Source organism: Glycine soja, chromosome 18 (assembly GCF_004193775.1).
Source record: "Glycine soja cultivar W05 chromosome 18, ASM419377v2, whole genome shotgun sequence".
NCBI classification, from domain to species: Eukaryota; Viridiplantae; Streptophyta; class Magnoliopsida; order Fabales; family Fabaceae; genus Glycine; species Glycine soja.
The window spans coordinates 44778329-44801895 of NC_041019.1; the positions used below are offsets into that span (position 1 = coordinate 44778329).

Consider the following 23567-nt stretch of genomic DNA (forward strand, 5'->3'; position numbering starts at 1 on the left):
ATCAACATCCAATTGCTTGTAGTTGGGAAACTGACTGAAAGGTACAGGATATATGAGTAGCACTTGCGAGTTGATTCTGCCAAAAGAATAGCGTACGCAATATATATGATGTTGCCTGCATTTTCTGTTTTTTTTTTTTTTTTTTTCTTGGAGATTACGAGTGCCTCATACTTTATCGGGACAAAGATTAATTTTGGTATGAGATTGTCAATGATTCAAAGAATTTTACATACGAAACATTATTTCACTAAATAAATCATTTCTTACATTTTTGAATCCAATGTAGTTTTAGGTGTATACCATTACATTAATCTTATGGGTTGCATTTTGTTGTTTTGCAAGCTGCTTCAATTTTTCTTTTTAAAAAAAGAAAGACATTAAGAAAGAAGACATACAACACCATATAGACCATATTGACATCACGTGTTCTCCCATTTTCATACAAATCATCCCACAAAACTCAGGCGCACGCGGTTTATGGCTTTTGAGTAGCACCTGCAGCCATGGTGAGGAAATATTTTTCTAAAAAATGACATGGAGAAGCAAAATGCCATATGGTGATAGGGTGTTGATGAATTAATCAGGATTATAAACACATAATATTAAACTCTACGATTTTCCTCATGATGTAAACCATGACTTCATATACGATTGAGACAGTGGAGCAGATACGGTATTTAAATCTGAGAAATGCTAGCATCCTTTCTCTCTTTTAGACACTCTTTTTTTAATATTTTTTTGATTGACTAAAATTTGTTAAAAATCATTAATTTTAGTGGATCTTATTTATCATTTATTGAATCTCTCTTTGGATTGATATGAAATTCATCAAAATTGATAATTTTAAAAAATTTCAGTCTATCACAAAACAGTGTGTTGGCATGGTAAGTTTAACTTAGGCTGCAGTCATTTCTTTGAGTCTATATTTGATATGTACGTGTATCAGCTGTAATTCTCAATATGCAAATATCTGAGCATTTTGATTTGGCCATGTCAATTACGATGTGCTGTTATATCCAATGCTCTTGTTTTGAAATGTTGTAAGGATGATTAATTTGTTGAGCTTTTATATCTTTGTAGTTCCACATTTTGAGAAGATGCTTTATGATCAAGGGTAGCCTGCCAATGTTTATCTAGATGCGTTTTCTATCACAAAAGATACATTTTATTTTTATATATTACGGGATATCCTTGATTATTTAAGGAGAGATATGATTGGTCCAGAAGGTGAAATTTTTTCAGTAGAGGATGCTGATAGTGCAGAGACTGAAGGAGATGCAAGAAAAAAGGAATGAGCCTTTTACATATGGACAAGCAAAGAGGTATTTCATCCATGTCCTATTTGACTTTCCTTAATATATTTCTTATGGATAATAACATTGTAGGTTCATGAAAAATATATAATTCTTCATTATGGTCCCCCCAAAAATAAATTAGTGCAAGTAGGCCATTACAAAATTTATATCTTTCAATTGGGTCCATGTTAGGAACTAGAATTGAATAACCAGAAAATTGATGGTATTAATTACTAAAACCAGCTCAAGGAGCTGTTACATCCCGAAGGTGAAGTCCAGAGCACAAACTTTGTAGTTGAAAGAAAATTTGATATAAAAACAATTTGGCTTGTGTAGCAATAAAATAAAATAGAATATGCATATTAGCTTGCAGCTTTTGTCAAATCATTTAATTTGCCACTGTTTTAGGAAATATAATTGAATCAATAAATTTGTGGTTTGTTTAGGAATTTTCTAAGACAGATTTTTTAAAATATTGTCTTAAAAAGTTCACTTTTTAAAGATGATTTTATGAAAAAGTGTCTTATAACATTTATTTTTTAAAATAATTTTTTTGAAATAACTATCTTATAAATGTTAATTTTTTTAAGATTTTGAAAATATAAAAACACAGACGGTTTGAAAAAGAATTAGATTCTAGGACGGTTTAAAAATTATTGTAAAAGAACCAATCGGAAACGTTTTTTCTAATATTGCTGTCTCAATCAACATATAAAAGTATGAACAATATTTTATTGTAAAACATTCATGAACTAACATAATTAAGCAATCTATTAATTTCTATCACAAACATATTTTGTAAATTTTGATAAACACAAATAATTGTGTTGTGTAATAACAAAATGTCTCTATCATGAACGGAATATTAGAAGAGAAATATTAGAAGAGAAGGTAGTATCTAAGAATTTTCATATTTAGACTTTCTTTTTGTTTATTTTTCTTTCTAGATCATTGACTAAATTAAAAATTAAAATTAAACATAAAGTAATGATTTCGCTAGAACTTCCTGCCGTTTACTGCCAAATTGGTTTTGAAGAACTTATCGCTTTTGAGTTCTGACGGTTTATGAAAGACAGTTCAATCGATCGAACAATCTGTCGCAAAATGATAAGTATAATGTTTAGATAAACTTAAATGAAAGAAGCTTCTAACTTTTGAGCTTGTAAATTGATTCCGAATTTAATAGGGTATTAAAATTTGCTTTTAATCACTATGATATAGCATAAAATAAGAAATTGAGCTCATTGTACCTCAATTGACCCTGAAAACTTAGGTTTGTGTAGGGTGAATTTCTCTCAACCACTACCATCAAATTTAAACTTACTTCGTTAGACCTGTCACTATAATAATAATAATAATAATAATAATCGTTCCATAAATATAATTCTGACCTTAGCTTAATATTGACATGCTTCACAGATCAACGTTTTATATATATATTGCCCATCAGCCTATTTCATTTTGTATATAAGAAAAGTAATCCAAAGTGTTGTTCTTCACTGATTTTTTTGTATGAATTTACTTTTTCTGTTAATCATAAACTAGACTTTGGGTTAAACCAGCGTTACTTTTTTGTTAATCATAAGTTAGACTTTCAGTTAAATCAGTGTTACTTTTTCTGTTAATCATATATTAGACTATGGGTTAAACCCGAGTTTGAGAAATATTTAATAGAAGTAAAATATTATTATATTTATACTAAAATAATCATATAAGACCTCAATCCTTCATGCTATTATTAGTATTGGGATATTAAGTAAGGATATATTTTTAAAAAAATTAATTAGATTTTAAAATTTTAAAATATCAATTGTTTTGGGATAAAAAAAAATGCTAAAACATCTAAAAATACGAAAAGGAGATAGTATTTTTTTTTTCCTAAAATGAAAATCTCAATGTATCGTTTAGAAATTGATTTTGTACCTATTTCAGGATATGATGATAATTTTTCCTTATTGTGCCAAGCTCTACCTGTCTATCTGTCGTCTTCAATTGTTCTCTATCATATGCTAGAGGGAGAAAGTACTTGCAAAAGCACTCTGAAACTTAAGTTAAATATCACCGGATATAGTGATGAGAATAATAAAATGAGAATGACTAGTTGTGTTTCCTGAAAAATCTTATCGTATTTATAAATATATTTTAGTGGGACTCCTATTTTTGGATTTTGCCTTAATTTTATCATAATGTTAATCCTTCATTATCGGGTGTTTTACGCTTAATCCACTAATGATATTTTATACTATAATAGGATCCTTACACATATATCCATGTAATGTTTGGTGGGCCGAGATCTATTCGGCTCATACAATTTCATATGGTTAGGCTGAGAGGTTATCGCCCCATGGGATATAAATTTGAATCATAAACACATGCTGGTCGTTTGTTTTTTTTTTTAAGGAATGCATACGTAGTGATCTTGGATTATAGAATAATTGCTTTTTTTCATAGTATATATATTCAAGGAGGGATATTGCTTATGCTTTAGAATGAGATAACATATATACTTAAAATCAATAAGCATGCAAAATTCAAAGTACTGAGAACTGTAAGGAGATGTAATGAGATTAGTTTACTTAAACTCTTCCAAGCATGAGACTATTATTATCTTCCCTTCTTGTTTTTCTAGTTTTTCCTGTTGTCTCTATCACTGCTGTAACATCGGATGTCAATGTGTAATTAAGCTTGATGTATGAAGGGTGCGCAATGGGTCTGGTGGATGGACCTTAAACCTGCGTGAAATCAACCTTATAGGGAAAAGGTTTTTGACTAGTCTTGTGCACATGGGATGGGCAAGAGATACTTTGAAGGATCTGTAAGCTACTATTTGTCAAAGTGAGATTGCTATATAAACCTATGTCAGTGGCCTTTTTTTCATTATAATTATTATAAAGGCCCAAAATCTAAGGGGTATCAACCCAAATCAACAATCTATTAGGAATTAATGTCATACTCAAAACATGTAACTATAATAACATGTAACTATAAATTATAGTTACATGTTTTGAGTATGAGATTAATTCCTAATAGATTGTTGATTTGGGTTGATACCCCTTAGATTTTGGGCCTTTATAATAATTATAATGAAAAAGTCCACTGACATAGGTTTATATAGCAATCTCACTTTGACATATATATATATATATATATATATATATATATCATGATCTTTAAATGTACAAACCTATATTAAATTGAAACAAAAATGTAAAATTCGATTATCACGTCAAAAATTTATTACAACAAATTTTATTACTTCAAGTAATAAGGATTTTGTTTTCTCTCCCATTTGTTTTTGTACTCTAGTCTAAACTCTAAAGTATACAAACGATTTTAAATAGCTAGGAAAATAACATCTCTAGATATGGATCAGGAAGAAGAAATAAATTAAAAAATTATATCATGGTAGAATCAATGATATCAATGCCATTGGTGAGGTAAGGAAGGTAATGCATGTATAGAGTCAGATATGTTATGTACTCACCTATTAATTACAATATTCATTTATTATTTAATTATAACTGATTTCATCTTATTTTTCATGCACCTACATTCTAATTTAGTCACCTACCAAAATGTGAAGTGATATGTTTCATGAAAATATGCATCTACCAATTTTCATATGCAAAACATGACAATAAATAAAGATCTTATGTCATACTCAAACATCATACACAGGTACAGGTGGCCGCCATTGAATGAACAAATTATTAATTTACTACACATCTTACTTTAAGAGAACATCTAAACAAACAAATAGAGTCTGCATATAATATTCAAAATAGAAAACTAAACCAAAGTACGAAGAAACCAGTGCTCTGTCATTAGTTTCTAGGGAATAAAATAAATTCAAACCCCATCAAACCCAAACCATCCAACCTAGCTTGTTCCAAAAGCTCAAACCCATCAAACAAAAGTTACAAAACAAGCTACACAACACAACGGTAATAAAAGAAAGAAAGGAAAAAAATAAACAGTTTTTGCTAAACTTGTGTGCTATGATTCTATATATGAAGGTGTTGTTGGTTCACACGTAGCTTTCAAGGTCATACGTGTGAGCTTGCGTTGAAAATTTCCTGGCTTTGCGTGAAGAGCTGGACTCTCATCCAAAACTCCTTTATCCAACGTCATCATTTCCTTCCAACCCTTTTTTATACCCAAGAAAATTGCTCATTATTCTCCACTCACATTCATTCACCCAAAACCCAAAAACCTTTCTTTTACTTTCTCTCCAACTGACACATAAAAAATGGAGGGTCTTATTCCTTTTGTTTACAAGGCTATCATGCAATACAAGGGTGACAAAGACGGTCATCCTATAGGATCATGGCTTTGTGAGTCACCTTCTTACTCATACATGAGACTTCCTGCTGGTGACTCAGGTAGGTTTCAAATTCAAGCACCTGCTTCTTCATTCTCTGCAGCTTCACCCTCTTCCACCAACCCTAATTCTTCTTCTGCTACACAAATCATTGTTTCCTCTGGTGTTCAGTCCCCACATCAGTGTCTTACACATCGTCCAATTGCAGCATGAACATGAACAATTCAAGTTTGTGTGCCTGAAGAAAAAGTTGAAGGTGCTTACTGCTTAACTCAGGAGTTCGAGTTTGTGATTTCAAGTAGTGTTGGGAATCTTGGTTCTTTGTTTCATCTTAATTTGGAGTTGTTGTGAGCGTGTGGAAAACAACCAAAAGGGTCTGTCTCATACGCTTAGGTAGTGGTGGTATTTGTAATTAAGTTGTACATATGGGTTTCTCATGCTTAAGAAATTGTTCTTGTTTTATGACCAAATGGTCACTTGAACTATGAGTTTTTAGGCAAAATAATGAACAAAATGTAATGGTTTATTGTAGAATAAAGCATTTGATTAGTCTGCAACTGTTCACCGTTTATATATTCTATTTTCTGATTTCATAGTTCTATTCTTCTTTTTATATTTTATAGGCGTTTGAAGTTTGGTTCTGCGAGAGTTAGGTTATGTTTAGACTTTAGATAATTGTTTTTTTTATTAAAAGTTACAAACGAAGGAAATAAAAAAAAAACATAAAATGAGTTTTTTTTTATATACTAAAATTAACTTATACACTTAATTATTACAGAACTTCTCTCAACTTTTCTAAAAATTAAAATATATGTTAATTTTAATTTATAAAAGAAGTTCAATTTACTTTAACTTTCTATTTTCTCCTGATTATGGAAAAGTTTATCTGCTGTCTAAACATATTATTAGAGATTGTAATAAGAAAAAAATTATGATTTTATGTACGTGACCAAATTAAGGAGAAATAACTACTGGCTAGTTATTGGAAGTATTAAACTATTCTTCGTTCTAATCAGTAAAATAATTGTGTGGTTGGTTTGTTTTGAGCCCATTTGGTCAAATTTTCGCATCATTATCATCCAACAAGATATTAATTTAAAATGTGTTTTAACTAATAACTTTACGTTTTGTCTCGGGGGCGGCTACAGCTATAGGGGAAATGTCATCTCATCACCAACTTCATTTCGACAACCTATCCAAAACTTCCAATTTGAATATTCTCACAATTCGTTCTTATTTTATCATAATAATTAATAAACTTAATTTTGATCCTTTTTTTCCCCTACCCATAGGATAGAAAACGATATACGTGAGAGGCTGCAAATTTTAGAGAGCTATACCAAAGTATATATTAACACTAGGAAAAAAAAAACCTTTTCAACGAAATCCGGGAATATTTCTAGTCTAGGGGAAAGCCAGAATATCTGTTTTTTTTTTATTATTTACAGAGTCTCTTTCACCTCAAAATGGAAACTCCAATTTAATCAGAAGCATCACCCAAGTGATGCATACTCAGAAATTCATCTTCTGAAATCTGAAGAAACCTACTAGTATTCCTCAATCAATCCAGCCCTTCATCTTAGCCCTTCATCTTGAAGTTTTATACACATAATTTTTTTTAATCTTTTTTGGTGAATTTTTCGGACATATATTATTTGAGGGGAGAAGATCGAAGTACTGGGCCCTTTGGGTGCATGTCCTGGGTTCGGTGGTCTTTCTTGGGGATGCTATTGGCCCATTGAAATTGCGTTTGACTCTTATCAAGTGCCTGATTTCTTTTTTTTTATTCCAAGAATGTTCTTATGGAATTATGATTTCGTTGTACAATCAAATTTGTGTCCCCTTATCACAACAAAATCATGATTCCATTATTATTATTGTTGACACCCCCTTATCACAATGGAATCTTGAATCCGTTGTTATTTTTGTCCACATTAGAATCGAATTATAATTCCGTTGTAATAAAAAAAAAACTTAAACGAAATTTGATTCTGTTGTACTATTTTTTTTAAAAAAATGAATAAAAAAGAAAAACAATACATTTTGTGTTTTTATTAATTGAACACTGCTCTTCCTGAGACGTATTGACTAAACACTGCATTTAGTGACTGAGCTTTGCTTTTTCTAAGACGTATTGACTAAACACTACTATTTTCTTATACACATACCAATCGTATTAAATATAGATGCAGTCTAAACCGTCTATATTGTTGGTGTGATCTCAATTGTTCAGTATGGATCACGGGAGAACAACAGATCATTTGATATAAATACCAATAGGAGTTTGATGCAACTCAATACCTTTGCTTGATATTCATCATATTGCTTAAAACATGAAAAATGTATCTATTGTTGTGTATTGTGATGGTGACATATTTCATCATTTGAAGGGATATAGTTTGAATGTCCTAAGTGAGAACATGTCGCTTGATACTTTAAGGAAAACAATTATGAGCACCATTGCAGGTTATAAAATTTTACTTGATCTTTTTTATTGGCAACCTATTTATCTAGGTGGTGGTTGTGTTGAATACAAATATATGGAGCTTAAACATGATGATGATGTGGGAAAAACATTTTTCATCTTTTCGAAATTTAGTAACAAAGGTCTGGTCGAGTTGAATGCAATTTTTGGCCGATCTCTAGATGAAATCTTTGCCCTATTGCACAAACCAAGGAATCCAAGATTTGCTTATGAGATTATTGCTCTAATGCATGATAAATCTATGTAATCATGTTTTTACTTAATAAAAATCGTGCATTGCTTCTTTTTTTTTAACCAAACTTTGTATTATCAATGCTTCTTTATTTGTTGATGTTAATGTTTGTTTTATAAATCAATTGAAGTAACAATTGTTATTACTAGGTCCATGTTGTTTAAACAATTGATGAACACAAAAAAAGTAATTTAACCACAACATAAACTAAAAAAAAGTCAAAACAGCAAAAATTATGCACAATACATCAAAAGACACCAATAATGATAATAATACAAAAAGTCAACTACGTCTGCCACCTTTGCCACCATCATTGTCAATCATCTTCCTGGGTCTCTATGCCTCTAAGCTGCACCCAACTGATAAGCCCTCCTACTACAATTCCAAAGCTTGTTGTATGAGTTGATGATGAGTTGTGCCCTTTGGCACAACTCTTAGGTCTAACAAGCTCTGCATAGCTTCTAACGCTATCTGGAATCAATCCTACAATAACAATTACATTACAATTAGTAACTATTTTTTCATTGACAATTTAGAAAACAAAATCAATAAAATCCAATTTGCATTACCTGGAAACAGTAGTCTCCACCTCATACATAGTCTACATTGGCTGCCCAAGTTGTGGTTGTACTCTAATGGGCGGTAATCGTACAAGACCACGTGGCGGCTATCCTTCCTTTGGTGGAATGACATAGGGATGGGAAATCTTGTAAAATCAATGCAGAGAGTCCTAGGTGTCAGCCTAAGGAGCCACAGGTGGCACAACATCCCCAAGAGGAATAATATGTTGTTGCCACTCCTCTCATGCCCAATCACAAAGTTGATACATAGGATGGGAAGATGGCTGGCATGGAATCATCTAGACATGTACAAACTACCTCAGCACCCTCTCCGAACGATAAGGCCTCACGTGAGTCCCACATATGATGAAGCCAAAGAAAAGGGATTGTTGTGCAAAAGGCCTCACATCCCTGTGGTCCTCATGTGTACACCCCATAACAACATGTATTTGTAGCTCATCCAGTCTCTCCCTGATCGGAACGGCACGCCCGATATCTCTCAACGGTTTCCATCTGGTGGCTATTAGGTCTTCCATAACATAATCCTTTGACTCTGAGTTGCCAAAAATGGGCAGATGTGCAAACACCCATGATTGTAAAAAATATTAATTATAGTAATTAAAAATATTAAAATACTAAAATAATTTACTTACCATGAGTAATGTCATACAACCTCCACATTGCTTGTTGTTATACTAGCTCACATAGAAAAGATGGTTGTAGAGGTACACTAGTGTAGCTACCCCATACATACTAGTGGCAACCATCTAGGTTGTTAAGGTACTTGAGGTAGGCGACATGGACATGAGTCGAGGACTTATCGGTAAATATCTTACTGTCAATCAAGTGCAAGAGATAAGTCGTCACAACTCAAACAAACAGGCCTGATTCAATGTAGCAGTGGTAAAGGTCTTTTAGCCACATCAACCTCACCTTGACACTTGTGTTTGCTACCACAAAAGCCTTTGTCACTGTCAAAATGCCCAAATGACTCATCATGAGGATCTTCACCACCTTTCTATCAAAGTGTGAGAGGACATGACCAATGGGTCTGCTTGTCATAGGCAATTGTAGTAGGCGAGACATATCATCTAGAGTGATGATCATCTCTTCAATAGGCAGGTGGAAGGAAGATCTCTTGGTGTGAGCTCTCCAAAAAGGTCTTCACCAAGCCATAGTTTGTAGTAGGATACCACGTTGTAACTAGGCTGCTAACCTTGACCAATCCACGTATGTTCGGGGTTGCGAATGAATAGGGTACGATAACACCAGAGCACTGTGGCTCACAATCTTCACCTCAGACCACTCATAACGAATCCAAATGTGCCCAACACAATAATCGCTATATGACTGAAGAAGGGACAAATCAAATGGACTTCCTCCAAATGGAGGTCTAATGATCCTACTATAGTAGGTGTAGTTGTGGCTCTAGTTTTGACTTTGGCTTTGTATGTTGTTGTTGTTGGCGCTCGTCATCACTATGCTAGCATGCTAACACAATCATTTTGTGATGTGTCTTTGTAGAATCTTACCCTTGTTGCAATGGCCTTCATGGGAGGGGTCACATCCAACAACATACGACACCTGCTTCGTGTAAGCCATCTAGAAAAAAAAATAAAAAAATAAATCAGTAATCCTTCATAGTAAACAATTATATTTAATAATTTTATTTATCTAAGACCATAAAAAAATATTACATTTGTCTAAAAGTAATAATAATAAAAAACATATAATGGAATCACGATTTTGCTGTGTGTTTCATCATGATGCACAACATAATTGTGACTCTAGAAAATAACACAACAGAATCACGATTCTGTTGCATGATTCATCATGATTAGGTTGTGTTATTTTCCAAAGCCAAATCAGAATCACAATTCCATTGCAGTTTTTTTCCAAACAAAAAAATCAACGGAATCATAATTCCATTGTGTTAAAATACACAAAGGAATAGTGATTCCATTACCTATTTTTTCCTAGAAAAAACTATAAACAAAATAACGATCTCGTTATAGCTATGTGTACAATGGAATCACGTTAACCATGAACTTGAGGGGAAAAAAACCCTCAAAATGAGTTGGGAAAGGAAAGGGAGAATGGTTAGGTTGGGCACTATTGGGTTAGGTTAGGAAGTGAAGGAGGAGGGTTGGGAAGGAGAGGAGTTAGGGAAGGGAAGAAGAGGAAGAAATAAGAGTTGGGAAGAAGGGTAAGGGTTTGTGTGCAGAGAAGGGAAAGAAAAAGGAGGGGGTGAGGGGGGCATGGATAGAGGGAAGGAAGAAGAAGGAGGGGGTGAAGAATTTGAATTGGAGGGTAGAAAAAACTTTTCACCAAGTGGTACGGGCCAATAGCAAAAGTTGTAGCGGCCAATAACAACCTTCTTTAAACTTGGGCTTTGAAATAAGAACCTTTCTTAAGCGGGCTTTGTTAATAGTAGTCACAATATTTCTAAGTATACTCCTTTGCTTTAGTTTTTTTTTACAAAAATACCCTTACAAAACATATTTTTGTTGTTAAGGACACAAAATAGAAACATGTTTCTTTTTTAAAATAATTACAGTTATGATATAAAGTGTAATTTATTTTTGCTGTCAATATAAAATTTTTATATAGACATCTAATTAAATTTGATCACTTTACGACATCATTTTATTTATTAATAAGATGTGACGATAAGGGAAATTTTTATTGTATGTATGTACAGAAATATTTTACAATAATATATATATATATATATCAAGTATTTAATCTTTATGTAATGTTAATGTAAAAAAATATTTTCAATAAATTTTTTTAAAAAATTATTATAAATATCAATAATTTTATAGTACAAAACAATAAAATACCTTTAGTAAATTTAATTTATATTTATTAGTTAAACTTTTTACGTCTAACACTTTTTTCAGAAAAATATTATTCTCGGGCACAAGCATGTGTACTTGTAAAACATTTTTAAAATTAAAATCTCACAAAAGATTCGATTCCTATGTAGGAATTGTGTAGATCCTATGGAAGCTTGGAGAACTATAAAATTCAAGAAAAAAAAAATGAAGCTCAAAAGTCAATGGCACTTAAGAATTATGCTACGTATAAAAAATTGAAGTATATCATGTTATTTTTTAAAATTTTTTACATTAGTATAAATATATTTGTCCTATTAAATCAATTTTAAAATATTTTTATTTTTTTTATTTGTAGGATTCAAAGATAAGTATTGAGGTTCACAGTGATTCATAGAGTTTGTTTGACTAACTGAACTAGACCTCATAAGTAATAATATATATATATATATATGTCATAGAGATTCGACAAAGTTTAACGTTGGCTGTCGAAAGTCTAACACAACCCTCTCCTTTTATCCGGACTTGGGACCGGCTAAGAATAGCAAAGCTACCCTAGACTTAGGTGGTTTGGAGTAGCGCCTATTGTAGAGAAGATGGTGGAAAATAGACTTAGGTGGTTTGGGCATGTAGAGAGAAGACCGGTAGACTCTGTAGTGAGGAGAGTAGACCAGATGGAGAGAAGACAAACAATTCGAGGCAGAGGAAGACCCAAAAAGACTATAAGAGAGGTTATAAAAAAGGATCTCGAAATTAATGGTTTGGATAGAAGTATGGTACTTGATAGAACATTATGGCGGAAGTTGATCCATGTAGCCGACCCCACCTAGTGGGATAAGGCGTTGTTGTTGTTGTTGTTGTATATATATATATATATATATATATATATATATATATATATATATATTATATAATATTATTTTTACTTTAATTGAAAACAAAATTGAATAATAAATCAATTTAAAGAAAAGAAAAAAATCTTCAGAAAAAATAAAGAAAATCCTTTTCAATCAATGTAAAGGAATAAAAAAATAATATGAAGTAAATAGTTGAAAAATAGCTTTTATTTATTTCTTTCCTCGTGTAATTTAACATTTTATGTCTTTTCCTAAGAGGTACAATAAATTGTAAAAGTAAGTTACGTGAAAGAAACATTCTTATATAGAAAATACTCAATAATTTGAATTTTTAAAATATTTTTGCCAGAAATGTCTTATTCTTTTTTCTTTAAACTAAATAAATGACTTCGTTAAAATAGGAAAAAAAATACTTTAATTACTATTTTTATTTTTTTTATTTCAATTCCATTTTTTAATCTCTCTTGTGTTATTTTATCCTTCATCTCTTATTTTAATTTCAATTTCTTCCTCTAACTTTATATCATTTTTTGTATAAACAATTTGATTTGATTTGATGCACTAAATATTATTTATAATATCAAATGACATAATTATGCTCTATCTTGGATATATAAGATTGGTCTAGTAATGAAGAAAAAAATGAAAGTGAAGAGATCAGTAGCATTGGGCGTGCCTCCCCATTCTACCACTTTTTTCACACACACAAAAAAGTTTTTAAAACTATAAAAGAAACTATAAACTTTAGCATGTTATATTGGACTATTCTTATTTTCTTATTGAAATTTTAGATTGATGTTATCATTGTTATGAATATGGATTGTGAAATCTATGATTATGTTACATAATTTCAGTTAAGTTTTAAGAGTGGTTGCTATTTTTGGTTTCATATATTTGAGGGCATCATTTTTTCTCTGTTCCTTTGTTTTATGAAAGTATTTGATGAAATTCGACAAATTATATTAAGTTTGCATTATATACTGTGTTAGGTCATGAAAGAGATAATATGAAATTCTGTGTTAAATAGTTCAGTTGCCACAATCAGGAACTTGAAATACTTGGTTTCGCTTCATATGGTTTGTGTTGTTGTGCTTATAGTTTTGGTCATTGCTCTGTATCCAGCTGAGGGAAGTAAAGCAGTTGCTGAATCTGGTCGAGCCACCCCAGGTAAAAGTACAAAGCAGTCTTCATAAAAGAAAGGTGGTCCTTCTAGTGTGTCTCCAGTGCCCACTGATATAATTTAGTTTGCAGGTTTTGTATTTCCATTAAAAATTGCGTTGGTTTTCATTTGGGTACTTCCAGTTTGATTAGACAAGTTTTATCTGAAAACGGATGGATGAGAAGTACTAAGCATCTTTTTCTTCTGCACCAGAAATTCCTTCATCGCCAAACACAATGAAGGACCTGGGCGTGGTTGCAATCCTGTTGTCAGTAGAGTTCTTTGACGTGATTGTCTACACTGTAAGCAAAGCAGCCATGAAGAAGGACATGAATGACTCTGTGTTTGTCATGTACTCCAATGCCTTCGCAACTTGCCTCCTTCTTCCCATAACTTTTATCTTTTATAGGTATCTCCATTAAGACTTCTTTTTCCTTAACACTTTATAGTAATGAATTCTAGACATATTTCATCGCCCTCTTATCTCTCTTCTTTCTTATCGTTTTGACTTGGCAGGAAAAGAGCTCTTCCTCTACTCACATATTTCATAGTTGGCCAATTATTTATTAATGGCTTCTTAAGGTAAGTATTTATTTCAGCTACTGTATAAACTATACTCAATTACAATTTTAGTTTAACTTTTCTAATCTCTTGTGGATTTGGTTTTTTTTTCTTTTACTCCTTTATTTTTTTTCTGCTCTTTTATATTTTTTGGTGCTTGTGTGTCTTGCAGTTGTAGTGTTCAGATGCTCAGGTTTTTTGGAATAGGTTACTGCTCTCCCACTTTGGCCACTGCAATGTCTGATTTAATCCCTGCTTTTACCTTCATACTTGCCATCGTCTTCAGGTTTTTATTACTTCTCTCATTTGTAACTTCTGTTTTCTCTTGAAGGCACTCAAACATATCAAAGAGCATGTGACTTAAGATCTCAACAATGAACCCTTGCTAATTATTGCAGTGATAAGTGCAACCAATTTCCAAAGATATTAATTTGGAATACCTTATAGACTTAGTGATCGAGGCCGTACCCGAATCAAATAAATATTAAAATGTAGTAACTAGGAAGTGATCCTAGGTCGTTTTCCAACGAGCAATGATACACCAAATGTTCATAACAGATAGTAGGAAATAGTAACAAATGGGGGGGGGGAGGGTTGTTTGCTTTTGTAAATTAAACAGCGAGTAAAATTGAATTAGAATTTATCAGAATTAAAATACGTTGCTTCCCCTTGATTCACAAGCAAGTCTCTTATCCTAGGTTGTGAGAATTTATCCTTTATCAGTTCAACCACTTAATCCAACCCTAAATTAAATTACTAAATGAAATTTAACATAAAGCATTCATTGTGTGATTAAGCATCACACACACCAATTACTCATAAACGATCATTAAGCATGAACATAAATTAAGCGTAGAGACAATTAATCAAGCACTAAGCATGCATGAATTAATAGCAACAAATTCAGAGTAATTAGTGAAGAGGAAAAACTGAACAGAATTTAACAGTAATAATAGAACCTCAAAGAGAACTGTGTTTGATCCTCAAGAAAAAACAACGCTGGGGACTTAGCCTTCCATTAATCAAATAGAGAACGAAATTTTATTGATAAAACTAAAAGTCTGAACTGGAATTGTAAAAAAACAAAAATAAAAGAGAAAGAGAAGAGAGACTAAAACTAAAAACGAAAAATAGAAGAGAGAGAAGAGAGAGAGAGAGCTAAACTAGAACCTTGGTGCTGTTATATAGTTTTTTCAGCCCCAAAGCTTACAAATCTATTTTAAATCCAAGCCCATAAATAAAATAAAATCAAATCTAGATAAGATAAGATCTAGATGAAATAATATCTAGATGAGATCAAATCTAAATAATATCTAGATAAGATAAGATAAGATAAGATAAGATCTAATTTTGTAGAATAAATTAGTCTGCCCTCTTCAAGTCCAAGCCCAATGCTGGATTCAAGCCCAAGTCCAATTCTAGATTCAAGCCCAATACTTCATTAATTCCTGAAATTAGATTAAAAACATCAAATTAGCTGAATGGGCCCAAATAATAAAACTGCCTAATAAATTTGACAATTAAGACTAATCAGTATTTAAAATGGTGCAAAAAGGGTTAAAAAATAGGAGAAAATAATGACACATCACTTAGGCTCTGTTTGGTTTCGGGAGGGAGAATAGAAATTTTGTGAGTCCCATGTGGGACTTACACCTTTTACACTCAAATTTAATTAAAAAAAATTCTTATTTTTATTCTCTCTATTTTCATCCACTAAACCAAACAACCTTATAGTAGTAGTCTTGCATAATTTTCTAACTAATTCTCATGCTTATTTTTTTGGTAATTGACCTTACAGGATGGAAAAATTGGATTGGAAAACTAAAAGTACTCGGGCCAAGTCCATTGGCACATTGGTATCAATCGTTGGAGCCTTAATAATTACTTTGTACAAAGGCCAAGCAGTCATAAAGAATCATCCATCAAATAAATTGTTCCCCAAAAAACATGTTTCATCTGAGCAATTTGACTGGGTATTAGGGGCAATGTTGCTTGCGGGTCATAGCTTTGTTCTCTCATTGTTGTTCATAGTTCAGGTAACCAATGCAAATCTCAAACACCATTTTGGCTTATTTGCAAACAAGACAATAAAAATGCTCGAAATCTCGATTTTACTTTTACTTTCTTTGATGTTTGTAGACATGGATAATCAGAAATTACCCAACAGAGCTTGTGATAGTGCTCACTCGCGGTACATTAGTTGCTATGCTATCTATCCCACCTTCACTGATTTCGGTAACGGATCTAAAAGATTTGAGATTAGGATTTGATGTGAATTTGATAGCTATTGCATTCCAAGTAAGAATAAATGGTGATACTATTTCCTATATCAGCATGAGTCTTTTATTTCTTGCTCTGAGTTTCAATTAACTTGATCTGCTTCTGAATGTAGGCAATTTTCGGTGTATCCCTTTGAAGTATTGTTCATATATGGGTCATGAGCAAGAAGGGCCCTCTCTATGTTGCAATGTTTAAGCCAATTGGAATCATCTTTGCGGTCATCATGGGAATTGCCTTTCTTGGTGACTCTATCTATCTTGGAAGGCATACGTTTCTTTCATGTCTCAATCATAAGAAAAATTGGAGGTGTGTTCACTTATGGACTTATGATTTTATTAATGGGAGCATTTTGTTTTCATGTGAATGAATGCAATTTAAAATATAGTTTAGTCTAAGGACTACAATTATGAAAGGGGACCTTTTGTTTGCGTGTGTGTGAATGCAACTTAAAAATACTTTAGTCTTAGAAGGAATACAATTATGTAAGTATGGTTTTGTTTATGTACAGTGTGCTTGGAGCAGCCATAGTGGTTATTGGTTTTTATGTTGTTATTTGGGGGAAAAGCCAAGAGCAAGCAAAGGAAGAGTGTGAAGTCTATGATGACTCGGAATCATACTCACCCGTTGTCCCTCTTTTGAAGAACAAGAGAATGGAGGAATAGAATCATATCAATCATTTAATTTCTCTAGCTTCAATATAAATGTCTCATGTAATATTTTGAAAATAGATTGAATTAATAAATAAAAAAATTCATAGTTCGGTTGATTTGAAACCTTAGTCTAATTTTCTAACAAGATAATAAAAAATAATCAGCTTGAAACACACAACTAGTTTATAGTTTAAACTTGGCTATGTGCTTTTTGTCAACCTTTTTAACGTGTTTTTCCTTAAAATAAAAATTAAACCAACAATTTGGTCCTGACCAGAGTTAAACCCTATTTCCTTTTGCACCTATCATATAAACCCACCATTATGTCATATTCACAATTTGATATAATTAGTGCATTTTATGTATTTATATAATCCTTTTTTATTGGATTTATAAAATGCATATTAGATATTTATTTGGTAAAAGTTGCATGTTTACTCTTCTTTAGTTAAGCATGTAATATTGATAACTGCTAATTATGAGTATATTTTGGAGTTAAATTATATAGAAATTTGTAATTTTTTTCTCCTAATACTTCCTTTTTGAACAAATAATTGTTAAATTAATATCATTTAATTTTTTTTGCAGAGAATATTAAAAGTGATGAATTTATAATGTTTAGTGAGTAAAATAAAGTCCAAAAAAGCAAGATAATTCAGGAAAACAGAAATAATTAAGGAAAGCAGACTAATTCAGAAAAGTAAAGGCGGGCTTAGCGCGAGAAACCTGTAACACCCATTTTTCATAAAATAAATTAAAAAAGATTTTGATTTAAAAAATAAATAGAGTTTTAGAAAAATGATGAGGTTTTTTATAATTAAATAAATAAGGAGAAATAAGTTTATTAATTAAAATAATGGTTTGAAAGAAAAAAAAGGATATTTTATTTATTCATTTGATAGGAAATAAAATAGAGCTCTTTTTTATAAAATAAATAAATAAAGAAAAATAGAGTAAATAATAGGCTGAAAGTACCCTAACTATAAATAGAGACATATTAGGTCAGTTTTTAGACTATGATACATCTTTACATTTTTTCTTCCTCTCAAATTCGTTTTCCCTTCTCCGTCTTTCAAAACCCTCTATTTTTCCCGCATACACCCAAACATGTTTCAGTAAAACAATGATCTTGGATTTGTTAACCGTTGGATCATCATAAAATTTGAAAACCAGGTTCGAAATTCATTTCCACAAATCTCGACCGTTCGGATTTTTAAATTAATGTATGTGGTAGGAGAAATAGTCATCACACACAGACAGTGGAATGAAGGTTTCAATCCCTTCTCATTCTCTCTAACGTTATCACTGAGCAATTTTCTTCATCTAATAAATCCCTTGCCAACACCCTTATAATGTAGTTCTCATCCATTAGGCTCATTGGGATACGAGGAATGCATGATCACATCATGCACATTAGGGATATAATGGCTTAAATAAAAGCCTTGGAGGTTACCATGTTTGATTCTTTCCTGGTACATTACATTTTGTGTACCTTGCCTCATCAGTATGCCCTCTTTAAAATCTATTATAATACACATAAGGACACATGGTCTATTAATGAGCTTTTAACCATGTGTGTTCAAGAAGAAGAAAGGTTAATAATGAAAGAGAGAGAGGGTGAACTAGACTACTTTTGGAAAGAACAAGAAAAGTCAAGTTAATCACAAGGGAAAGATTCATGTTCAACCAGTTATAATGAAGGAGTCAAAGTGTTTCTTTTGCAAGAAGAAAGGATACATGAAGAAAGACTGTCCAAAGTTTAAGAGTTGTTTTTGAGAAGAAAGGTACTTTATTTGCTTTTGTTTGTTATGAGTTTAATATGGTTAATGTTAATCATAACACATGGTTGATTGATTCTGGTTCTACGATCCATGTTTCTAATACCTTGCTGGGTATGGAAAACCTAAGGAGGCCAGTAAGAAGTTAGCAGTTTAGGGAGTAAGATGAGCTCACATGTAGAGACCGTTGGCACATGCAATTTAGTTTTAAGCAGTGGTTTTATTCTACGTTTAGAAAAGACTTTTTATGTTCCTAGTTTTTGTAAGAACTTGATTTCTATTTCAAGACTCACACCTTTGAGATTTTATTTTAATTTTTTAGATTCTGGTTTTACTTTGATGAATAAATATGAAATTATTGGTTTCCGTGAACCGTGTGAGGATCTTTACTTTATTAATTTACAAAATAATACTACTTATAATTTTATGCATGTTTCTACTAGGTTAAAACAACGTGTTGTGAATGAGGATTCCTCTATGTTGTGGCATCAGAGATTAGGACACATTTCCATTGACAAAATTAAGCAATTAGTAAATGATGGGATACTTAGTACTTTAGATTTTGCTGATTTTGAGAATTATGTAGATTGCATTAAGGGCAAGCAAACTAACAAGTTTAAAACTAATGCAAAGAGGAGTTCACACCTATTGGAGATTATTCATACAAATATTTGTTGTCCAGACATGGGCGCGAGTAGTCTGAGATACTTTATCGCCTTCATAGATGATTACTCATTATATATGTATCTTTACCTACTTCATTCTAAGGATGAAGCTTTGGACACCTTTAAAGTTTTTAAGGCTAAAGTAGAGAAACATTGTGGAAAACAAATTAAGATTGTGAGATTAGATAGAGGTAGAGAGTAATATGGTAGTGTCGCAACCTATCCTTCGACGGGAGGGCGAGGCAGGAAGAAAAAGGCACATCTTCCAAAAAGGAGAACGCGTGGGAGTCGCCACCAACATTTATTCGAGGAAAACGTTAAAAAAACAAAAAGAGATCTACGGATTTTGAAAATAAGGGTTTGGGAGTTGCTTACACATAGGGAAGGTATTAGCACCCCAAATGCCTATCACGAGGGGCGGCAACCTTTAATTGAGTGTGCAAAACATGACTTCAAAATTATTTACTTTTCCCTTTGTATATCTTTTTATTTTTTTGAGGTCGACAAGGGTGTTGTCCTTGCTCCTTCGTATCCTTAGGTGCAATGATGAATTTAGACCTACGTAGTTCTTTAAAGTGAGAAAGTTTGTGTGTCAAATTATTTTTATGCTTTTGAAAGGTTCACTTTTAATTAATAAGAACAAAAGAGGGTCATTAAGGCATTGGACCTTGAACGATCTCAAGTGACTTTGATGAAGAGAAAATCAGTTATGCGTTGGTTTTATTAACTTTCAATGTCTTTAAAACACAACTGCGACGCTAATGATCGGTTAAGATTAAACTTTACAAAAGAAGATTACCGATGGTAGAAGGAGAAGATGAATATGCACAAAACAACAAGGGGGAACCCTAAGGGTGCATAGATCACATTCAAATCTTAAAAACAACACTAACCAACGGTCGCACGAAGAACACCGAACAAAGAATGATGTAGAGATTGATCACAGTCGCGATTCGACAGCACCTCGACTTCGTTTCCTCTTCTTTCTTCTTCTTCTCTCTTATTTCTCTCAATTTCCTTCACTAGTCAATGCTGGAACCCTTTCTCAGCCTCCCCTTCACGCCTATTTATAGAAAAAAAAGGCACTTGGTGGACTTGCAGCTTGCCCAGGCAAGCTAAGACTTACTCCTGAAGTAACTGGCTTGCCTAGGCGAGCTGGTTCCTTCACCCTAAAGTCATTTAGGGGCCCAGGCGAGCCAGAGGCTAGCCTGGGTGAGCTAGGGTGCAGGAAACTCAGTAAAAGACCCTTTTGCCCCTCATTTTTGGTATCTTTCGCATTCTTGATCAAAACATTGAACGATCTTTCATCTTGTGCGGTAATTGGTGTCGAAAAAGGCAGTTTGGCTAGCAAGAATCAAAACATCAGTGAATGATAGTCCCCAGACAAAATTAGGGTCTGACAGTTGCCCCTCTTTGCTTATCTTTTATTGAAAATGAAAAGGTATGCAAAGATAAGGGCACTAATTTCATTTGACCGATCTTGCTTTCCGACCAGCAACTAGTGAAAACCAAGGAAGTGAAACCTATAAAAAAGAACAAACGAATATCGATATGGAAGTATCAAAAGTATTAAGCAAAAGACATTGTACTCTTGCACAACAAAATAGGAGACATTGAAGTCTTCGGGAATGTAAAAGACAAAAGACATTTGAAGTCTTCGAAATGTTAAAGACAAAAGATATTAAAGTCTTTGAAATGTAAGAGACAAAAGACATTGAAGTCTTTTCAAATGTAAAGGACAAAAGACATTGAAGTCTTGAAAATTTAAAGACTGAAGACATTGAAGTCTTGAAATATAAGGACTGAAGACATTGAAGTCTTCGAAATGTAAAGACTGAAGACATTGAAGTCTTGAAATGTAAAGACTGAAAACATTAAAGTCTTGTAAATGTAAAGACTAAAGACATTAAAGTCTTGAAAATATAAAGACCAAAGACATTAAAGTCTTGAAATGTAAATACTGAAGACATTGAAGTCTTGAAAATGTAAAGACTGAAGACATTGAAGTCTTGAAAATGTAAAGACTGAAGACATTGAAGTCTTGTAAATGTAAAAGACAAAAGACCTTGAAGTCTTGTAAATATAAAGGCTAAAGACATTGAAGTCTTGAAAATTTAAAGACTGAAGACATTGAAGTCTTGGAAATGTAAAAACCAAAGACATTGAAGTCTTAAAAATGTAAAGACTGAAGACATTGAAGCCTTGTAAATGTAAAGACTGAAGACATTGAAGTCTTGAAAATGTAAAGACTGAAGACATTAAAGTCTTGTAAATGTAAAGACTAAAGACGTTGAAGTCTTGAAAATGTAAAGACTGAAGACATTGAAGTCTTGAAAACTTTCACTAAAATGCTAACACGCTTGGTAAAGAAACAAACTCCCAAACTGATCAGAACAACACACATTTTTTTCAAAAATAATGCGACGAATGAGGAATGAGAGCACAAAGATAGAATTTCTCATGACCAATAATGAGATTAAGACATTTTGCATTTCGTTTCTAAAGGAGCATTAGAAGAAACACTGAATTTAAATTAGTAGAGGAAAATCGCTCAAGGGTGTATAAAGCTTCACACAGGCAAGTGTTTCATCTTAATTCCAAATCACATATACGTCATAAATTGATTTTGCAAGTCATTTCCCATAAAATTAGGGATAATGTGCATAATCATCATAGATCAATAGGACTTTTTAAGGTCGGACTTGTAGGAAATTTTGGCTTTGGTTGCTCTGGTATTTCCTTTTTTTCCGGTGTGAGTAGGAGAGCAGACATAAAGATTTGGCTAGTAACTAAAACGGGCGATCACTTCCTATCACCTCATGTCTTGACCAAGTTACTATCGTTTCCCTTCCTTTTTACCCTTAACAACAACTTTGTACATGGTTCAGACATTGTTTGTTTCAAAGAACTTGTCTTTCTTTTCTATTTTCCTTTTGCTTTTTTTTTTTCCACTTTTGATTGACTTTTTTTTCTTTGTTTTTATTTCCTTTCTTCTATTTTTTTATGAACATTTAACTTCCTTCAAAAAATCCATGACTAACCAAAAGATTATAGAAATCTCCCTTGGAAGATACCCCTGCTCTCTTATCCTAGGGTAAGGTAGGAAACTTTCATCCTAGGTCAAGGTTCTGGTAAAAATCAAGTGTCTGGCTCAAAAGGCTTGCAAATGGCAGAGAATAATGCATATTGGGACAGCTGTTTGGCCAATGGCTTAGAAAGAAGGAATGCCCAGATCACTTCCATGAATCATATGTTATGACAATTAGATATTCATGCAAACTCAATCATAGAACATATCCATGCGGACGCTCAACATAAAATTTGTGGTCACGTAATCACTAAAGCTTAGGGTTTGTTTCCACATTCAGATCAAATCAGTGTTTCAACAATTGTTCTTTTATTAGGTCCATGCAAAACAATTGTTCTTTCATTATCTTTATCCTCAAGATACACATTTTTTCATTTCTTTTTTTTTCCTTTTCAAAAACCATTTTGTTGTGTTCTGATCTACAAATTTTTCGAAGAGTACTGGTGATTGTTCCCTTTTAAAAGCATGTTAGTTTTAGAAAAAGTTTGACTCCTAGACAAAGTTATAATCCGAGACTACACTATCAAAAAAACAAAGGGCGCGCAAAAATAGAAATGAAACCACGCGTAAGTTTTTTTTTTAGTTCTTTTGTTTCAAACAATCCTCACAACAAAATAACATAACAAAGTATTGAAAGAGATAAATAAAATAAAGACAAGTTCACAAATTTAGAAGGTCCTGGTCGGGAGGCTCAGTCTCCTCAAAGGAAGAAATCCATCACATTTGCCATATCTCCATCCTCCTCAGCTCCGTCTTCATCTCTTTGGGCTTCTGTGGGACCTGCACCTCCTTGAAAATT

General features: G+C 32.5%; 3 protein-coding genes across 3 annotated transcripts; all 3 read left to right on the forward strand.

Moving 5' to 3' along the window:
• The first annotated feature begins 5342 nt into the window (after positions 1-5342).
• Positions 5343-6209, forward strand: LOC114395333. Its single transcript, XM_028357082.1, has one exon. It carries the CDS (start codon positions 5545-5547, stop codon positions 5827-5829), a length of 285 nt encoding a protein of 94 aa, XP_028212883.1. The 5' UTR covers positions 5343-5544; the 3' UTR covers positions 5830-6209.
• An 8283-nt stretch (positions 6210-14492) lies between these two features.
• On the forward strand, positions 14493-16723 carry LOC114397295 (WAT1-related protein At5g40240-like). Its single transcript, XM_028359372.1, has 4 exons — positions 14493-14593; positions 16106-16343; positions 16447-16605; positions 16700-16723. The coding sequence occupies exons 1-4, from the start codon at positions 14493-14495 to the stop codon at positions 16721-16723; spliced, it is 522 nt and encodes a 173-aa protein (XP_028215173.1).
• Positions 16701-17289, forward strand: LOC114394486 (WAT1-related protein At3g28050-like). Its single transcript, XM_028356070.1, has 2 exons — positions 16701-16851; positions 17096-17289. Exons 1-2 carry the CDS (start codon positions 16745-16747, stop codon positions 17247-17249), a joined length of 261 nt encoding a protein of 86 aa, XP_028211871.1. The 5' UTR covers positions 16701-16744; the 3' UTR covers positions 17250-17289.
• The last annotated feature ends 6278 nt before the right edge of the window (positions 17290-23567 follow it).

Coding starts and splice junctions, on each gene's coding strand:
- LOC114395333 (XM_028357082.1), top strand. CDS start 5,545: ATGGAGGGTCTTATTCCTTTTGTTTACAAGGCTATCATGCAATACAAG.
- LOC114397295 (XM_028359372.1), top strand. CDS start 14,493: ATGCTCAGGTTTTTTGGAATAGGTTACTGCTCTCCCACTTTGGCCACT. Junction 14,594..16,105: donor ATACTTGCCATCGTCTTCAG/GTTTTTATTACT, acceptor TTGACCTTACAG/GATGGAAAAATTGGATTGGA. Junction 16,344..16,446: donor CATTGTTGTTCATAGTTCAG/GTAACCAATGCA, acceptor TGATGTTTGTAG/ACATGGATAATCAGAAATTA.
- LOC114394486 (XM_028356070.1), top strand. CDS start 16,745: ATGAGCAAGAAGGGCCCTCTCTATGTTGCAATGTTTAAGCCAATTGGA. Junction 16,852..17,095: donor GACTCTATCTATCTTGGAAG/GCATACGTTTCT, acceptor GTTTATGTACAG/TGTGCTTGGAGCAGCCATAG.